The sequence below is a fragment of the Egretta garzetta genome, unplaced genomic scaffold (assembly GCF_000687185.1).
Source record: "Egretta garzetta isolate BGI_Z169 unplaced genomic scaffold, ASM68718v1 scaffold891, whole genome shotgun sequence".
Lineage (NCBI taxonomy): Eukaryota > Metazoa > Chordata > Aves > Pelecaniformes > Ardeidae > Egretta > Egretta garzetta.
Window position 1 is genome coordinate 224,502 of NW_009258689.1, and position 6,471 is coordinate 230,972.

Genomic DNA, 6,471 nt, shown 5'->3' on the forward strand with positions numbered 1-6,471 from the left:
GCTGACACAGTCTGGCTGGTAGCGTCCGTCTGACGCCTTTGTTTTCCTGCCCACCCACGGCTCCACCAAAATCCTGCGTGGTTTTGGTTTTCTTTTGGTTTACATCTAGCGAGAGCGGAGGATGCTCGTGGTCTAGTCTGACTGAAGGAGAGCACCTGAACGGCAGGACCGGGGTTACCTCAGTGCTGCCGTCCAGTGCAGCCGGGCCTTCACAGACCGCTTGCCTCAAAGCAGGTCCTGCTCTGACAGACAGACAGACAGACAGCCTGCACTGTCATGTGTGGGACTGGCAGGGTGCAGAGCCACCCTGCGCGGCCGCTTGCGCCCTGGTCAGGGAAGCTACCGTCCTAGCGCGTGCACTGAGGCTTGGTCAAATCACTTGTGTCTGCTCTTTTACGCTCTCGTGGGCGAAAGGAGCTGATCTCAGCCTGCCCAGTCGAGGTTCGGGTGGGCTGTCCCCCAGCATCCTCTCCCTGTGGATCAGGTCTAGGGTACAACCCAGCAGTGAGCTCCAGAACTTGCATTGTGACCCTCTGCTGTTTGTCCCCTGTTGACAGGGCACCCTGGCTCCTGCTGCACCTGGGACTGATAATGGACATCGCTGGGCCGACCGTGCTTTTACTCAAGCAACTGCCATGGCAGCCAGGAAGAAGGTATGAAAAAATGTACTCTTCTTGAATACTAGACGCCTGCCATCTGCCTGAATTCTGGCCCGGGGATGTGATTTTACTGCCTCTTGCTGGAGAAGCAAGTAAGTCAACAACACAACCGCAAGCTCTGATTGTTTGGTTTGGGGTTTGTTTTTTTTTCTTTGTTGCATCCTTGCCTCTCCGAGATAACTCTCTCCCTCCTCGCGCTCTGCAGTGGTCGCTGATCTCTGCCAAGGGAGCGTTGCAGAAATTCTAAGTGCCTTGCGAAGCAGCCTGCCCAGCAGTTATGTGGATCCTTGCCTGCTGGTTTTACAGCTGGGCAGGCAAGTGCAACAGCTTGGAACAACGTCTGCGCAGCAGGGGCTCCCCTCGCTCAGCCAGCTAACGCGTTCTCTGCTCAGCCTCTGACCTGTGGGCTGAGACCCTTTGTTAGGGAACAGATCAACCTTTTCCGGCAGCTTCAGCCTCTGCACCGTAAGAGCACTGCACGAGGCAACAGCTTACGTGCAGGACTTTGTCTTAAAGTCATAGTAGGTGCCACATATCAAAATGCCTCTGCAACTTGAGATGTGCGCAGCTAGAGCAAAAACTTGCCTTACGGAGGGAAAAGAGGTTGGTCATCTTTCTGCCCACCCCCTTCTAAATATGAGTCATAATTTCCACATGCAGTTCTTGGGAAGCTACCTGTGGGACCACCCGAGAAAACAAGCATGGTTTAAAAACACAGGGCACATGTTTCAGAAGCAGGGAGCCAGAAGGAATCATAGGCCAAACAGAGAGCTCACGAGATCTGCAAAAGAGAGGAAGCTGCGATAGTTACGTGGTCCGGAATGACTGCTCGGGCACTGACGCTACAGCCTCAGTTCTTAGCCGTGTTAAACTGATAGGTGTTTTACTGCTGAGCAGCGCGATACCGAGATGAAGGCTCTGTGTTTTAATGTAGCCTGATTTGTTTCTCTCACTACGTTGGTTTCATTCAAGAAGGGTTCTTGGCCGGTCTGGTGACCAAGCCCCACGTGTGGGGGTCTCTCTACAGGGACCTCTGAGTGTCTGGTATCACCTCCTGGACCAGCTGTGTCCAGCAGTGCTGGGGACTGTGCACTGGCTTGGGTGCTCACCCATATCCCTCCCGCCACGGGAATCGTGTGAAATCTGACTTGCTCTGCATTTTGGGGGGCTCCTGCCCTCTGAAACGTACCTGGTTCGCTCATGCTTTGGCGCACCAAGTCGAGAGCCTCTTTGGGCAGAGCCTGTGCTTCCTCCTGAAACTTTCTGCGTCCTTCTGGAGTCAGTCTCCATAGGCATGACCTGCGGTTTCCCTCGCTGCACGCAAAGCCGGTGGCTTTCTCAAAGCAGCTGCTGAAGCACAGGTTGTGTCGGATTGTGTTTTTCCAGCCCTCTGGGGCCGTTCGAAAAAACGGGAAGTGCTGCCTGCGGAGAGAAAAGATTTGTCCTGAGCTGAAGTGGTTAGGGGCTGTGATAGATAACAGAACACATCATATCCGAGCAAGTGAAGGAGGAGAGGGTCCTCCCTGACCCCTGTGCTGTAAGGGTGGCTGGCGCAGTTGAGCACTGTGTTTCTTCTATGGAGCGTAAGACAAAACTAAAATGCTGGCTCTCGAGACTCCTGGGCATAGGTGTGGACAAAGAGGGGAAGCAGTTTTCTCAGTGGCACCTTGAGCCAAAGGCAGAGCTGAGACCAGAACGCAAGTCCTGGCTGCCACATCCCTGGCTCCCCAATAGAAGATTGGAGACTCCTGCACTCCTTGTCGTCCCTCTTCCCCTCATTCTGCGCTAGGAGCTGGGAGAAGAGCGGGTACCGTGTGAACTGGTAGATCTGCTGAACGGTCAGACTGCCACTTGTGCTGTTGCACAGGGCGAGGGTGATGAGGACGCAGTAATTAAGGGGGGGACGGGGCCAGCCTCCCTCGATTTTGGTGCTCCTCTGCCTGGGGTACTTGAGCTTCACTCTCTGAGGTTTGAGGACTGTGGATTTCCCAGGCATCGGCATTGCGTTGAGTTTGGGAGTTTCCGTCATCTCCCGAGGAACTGGGGTGTCCACACGCGAAGCATCTTCATCCTCAGTAAGCTGCAGAGAGGAAGGAGAAAAAGGGTGTGGGTATATTAGCCCTGGGCGGAACGAGGGGCAGGGATAAGCTGCTTTGTTCTGGGGGAGGGTGGGCCTGGCAGAGTGTGCGTAGAAAATACTTTAAATTTCAGCCTTCTTCCCTGCACTTTGTACTCCCGGCCTGTTTGTCAGACAGGCTCCATGCATTGACTGAGCCCTGGTGAAATGGGAGGCAACTGCTCACGGAGCTGCTGAGCCAGCTCCTTTGCTCCTGTGGGATCATTCAGCGCGTACCACGCCTAGGACCACCCGAGCGGTTCCCTTTTTTATACCTTTCCAACCTCGCTGCAGGATGATGACAGGACATCCTCCTCGGAGCAGTCCGGGTCAGAGTAGTCCCAGGATGCATTCGGAGAGGAGGCTTCTGTGTCACCAGCGCCCGAGGCCACCCGGTTGTCGGATCCAGCCGGGTCTACGCCAGGGCTCCCGGCGATGGGGCAGACCAGGCTGGGGTTTACCCACATCCACAGATGGGACTGAATGCCAGGTTCTAAGGAGAAGGAGAAGCGTCACCCCACCGGTCCCACCTGAGGATGGTTTCTAGACCATGCTGTCCAGAGGCAGCCTGGGGGAGCTCTAATGCAATGCAAATCCCAAGGCAAAGATCCCCAGTTGCTTTCTCGTCCCTCTAAATAGTGTTCTATTTCCTGTTTTGCACAGCGTATGCATGTCTGCCTGTTCTTACACCGCTGTGCCAGCCCGAACAACGGTGCTCAGCTCTGAAATTTTATTCTCTCTTTCCCCCGCAAAGCCAGAAGAGTGCACATTACTCCCTTCAGTCCTCCTCTCCCAAGGTTATCTACCCAAAAGGCTGTATTTGGAGGGAAGCACGTCTGCAGGTACAGCTACGTCATTATATCCTTGTCCTTGAGAGACGGCTTCAACTTTTTCTAAGCTAGCTTAGAAATATTCCGGTCTGGACACAGATGCTCTGGCTGGCAAAAGACAAGCCCCTTTCCCAGGCCATTCCCTGAAACACCGCCAAGCTCTGTAGGTAGAACCAGGTCCCAAACTTACCCCTGGCATCTGGCAGCGCCCCTGGCAGCGAGCACCCGTGTGCCGACGGGTCAGGTTGCCACTTCAGTGTGGGACGGCACGGGGTCTCGTCAGGAGCTGGCAGACATGGGGAGCCCAGAGACACTCTGTTGGGGTTACGCTTTTTGCGTTAGCCTCATGTTCTGTATGCTGCGTAATGGCAGACACTTCTAATTTGATCTGATCGCATTTAAACACGGGCTTTTTGTTAACTTCTAGACCGGAGCTTACTGTTTACCAGACTACGATTTTCAGTTCCTGGGTTTTGGAGACAGGAATCTTTTTAAAAGGAAGCCAAGTCAATCAGTTCCCCCCGAGGCCCTTACCTGGCAGAAACTCTTCATCGGTGATGGTGAGTTTGAGCTCCTCTGCCATATCCCAGTCCTCAAGGCCATATTTCAAATGCAGGTTTTCCCAAAACGACTTGTTTTGAAAACTCAAGTACATTTTTTTGTATGGCAAAGTAACCTCCGGGTGCTGAGCGCAGCAGGATCTGTGAGGGTGGCACAAAGAATCCCACGAGCTTGAGGTGCTCTGTCCGCCAAGAGAGTTGTTTTCATCTATGTTTTTAAAAAGGATATCACACAGGTGGGTGAAAAGCTGGTCTCTGTTTCACACTGGTCTCTATTTCACACTTCTAAATACCTATTAAAGCCCCTTCCAGGGAGTAAGTGGCCTGTATTGGTGGAGTAAGGGAGCTGATTGAAAGATAGGTGGCACCATGTAGGCTCTGTTTTCTGCCCGTTTACTTTGCGAGAGCCTTGACAAACAAGCCATTTCTGTGCTCATTAGGCTAACACTTTATTTTTGTCTGCTCCTGATAAAATGACAGCATTACCTATGCTCTGCAGTGGGCTTCCCCAGTCTGAGAACCCGAGTGTCTCTGGAAGCAGGATGGATCTCTGATCAGAGTGCGCTGGATGCATTTAGCAGGTACTGGGGAGCTCCCTCACCCTGCTTGCCTGGAAGTAGCGGGTTTTAAGACTGGAAACTGCTTTCCATCAGACAGGTAAAACACTGAGGGGGTGCCACGGTTGGGGAAAAGGAGGCAGCCTAAGCAGGTACCGGGCGTGCTTTCACAGCGTGTCCCTCAGAAACTTTTTGTGCGGCTTGAAGACGCAGTCTAAATTCTGTGCCTTCCTGAATTGCTTTTGTTTCATCCACCATACCTTTCACACACGGCCCCTGCCTAATCTGTCCCAGGCATTACGAAGGAAGCGATGTGGTTTGTGCTATTAAACGGCGGCTGTAATACATCCTCATCCTATTCGCCCCCTCGCCGCCACTCTTCTGCTCGAGGGGGCAGGGGATGTAGGTGGCACGGGGGGAAACGGAGCAGCTACAAATCAAAATCCAAGCCTTGGCTTAGTACCAGCAGGCAATTAGATTTCAGACTCACTACATATGTTGCCCATTTTGTAGGAGGACACAGGTCATGCTCATAGCAGAGGAGTACGTCAGGGACTTGCTGCCAGTCTGTAGCAGGGAAAGGGACAGAATGAGGCTGGTTTGGGCAATTGTTGGAGAAGATGGCGCCGTAACGGCGGCGTCATGATGTTGGGAGAATCTCGGCTTAAAAGTGAATTCCGTGACCCTTGCACCAAAGGTTTGCCTTCGAGTTGTTTGGATTTTTTCTGCATGATGAAGGAAAAGGGCAAGATGCTTTTCCCAGCTGCGGGCTTGCTCTGCCGTGGTTCGGGCCAAATGTTCTGCACTGCTTGCTGTCACAATTCCCACCCTTTGCGTATTTTCACCTTTTGAGACGGGCTGTCGAAAAATCAGTCCAACACCAAAGCAAGCTTTTCTTGGAAATGAACTTTCAAAAGGCAAAGAAGGACCTGGCACGCTCAGTTTTGCCTCTTCAATGAAAGCAGGTACGATGGTTTGTACTGTATTAAATTTTGCTTGCTTCTCGTTAGGCTTTTCGCAGATGTCAAGCCAGCAGGGCTCGGCTTTCACTGCATGCAAAAGACTGCTGTCGCATAGCTGTTTCCACCCTTGTGTGACAAAGTTCGGTTGTTAGCTGAGACGACGTGCTCCCGGTTGGATTCCTCGGGTGTGAGCAGGACCTGCTCGGTTGGCTGCTCTCCTCAAAAAAGCCCGAGTGCGCCCCAATCAAAATCCTTTCCCCTTTCTGAAACTGGAGCCTGGTATTTGACTTGACATGTGTTGCGAACGGTCCAGCTACTATAGTTTAATAATTTACTACGTATCAGTCGGCCTGCTGCACCACAAAGTTGCTTTCCCTTCTATCCAGAGCGAAACTCTCACACGGTGGCGTATGCATCAGCTGAGGCGTAGTAATTCATTAAGCCTGTGATTATCTACATGCACCCTCAACTGATGCCTCACCTACCCACATAACCTTTGGTACTTCAACAATAGACTCACACAAGAGTGCGAGACTGGATGCAGTTATGTTAATAATCTTAGAACCGCGTAAGTACTTTGGGGGGGGCAAAAGACGTCCGGCGACAGCTAGACCTTGCGTGCAGATGAATTATTTTGACCCGCTTGCTCTTCGGCCAGGCACGACTTCTGAAAAGCAAGCGGGGCAACACGTGAGGGACGGATGTGAAAAAAAGGCAAAGAATATTTGGGGATGGACTTGTCCGTGGGAAGGACACTGTTCTCTGTGCTGCTTTCCAGGAACGGGCC

The 6,471-nt window shown here is 52.4% G+C and overlaps 2 protein-coding genes across 2 annotated transcripts in view; both read right to left on the reverse strand.

Moving 5' to 3' along the window:
• The window catches only part of CENATAC (centrosomal AT-AC splicing factor), a 4,788-nt gene extending 4,189 nt beyond the window's left edge, over window positions 1-599 (reverse strand). Inside the window, exon 1 of the mRNA XM_035888736.1 lies at window positions 580-599. Coding sequence (XP_035744629.1) covers window positions 580-599 — 20 coding nt within the window. The remainder of the gene's footprint in view (window positions 1-579) is intronic.
• An 832-nt stretch (window positions 600-1,431) lies between these two features.
• FOXR1 (forkhead box R1) lies at window positions 1,432-4,260 on the reverse strand. The gene is made up of 6 exons (XM_035888737.1): window positions 4,140-4,260; window positions 3,796-3,891; window positions 3,051-3,289; window positions 2,471-2,817; window positions 1,769-2,081; window positions 1,432-1,440 (listed from the first exon to the last, which is right to left on the reverse strand). The coding sequence occupies exons 1-6, from the start codon at window positions 4,258-4,260 to the stop codon at window positions 1,432-1,434; spliced, it is 1,125 nt and encodes a 374-aa protein (XP_035744630.1).
• Between the last annotated feature and the right edge of the window lie 2,211 nt (window positions 4,261-6,471).

Excerpts from the sequence above, each read along its gene's own strand:
- FOXR1 (XM_035888737.1), bottom strand. The coding sequence starts at position 4,260 with ATGTACTTGAGTTTTCAAAACAAGTCGTTTTGGGAAAACCTGCATTTG. Across the intron at positions 3,290-3,795 it reads GGCGCTGCCAGATGCCAGGG|GACGCTTCTCCTTCTCCTTA; the intron begins GTAAGTTTGGGA and ends GACCGGTGGGGT. Across the intron at positions 2,082-2,470 it reads CAGATCTACCAGTTCACACG|GCAGCACTTCCCGTTTTTTC; the intron begins GTACCCGCTCTT and ends TTCTCTCCGCAG.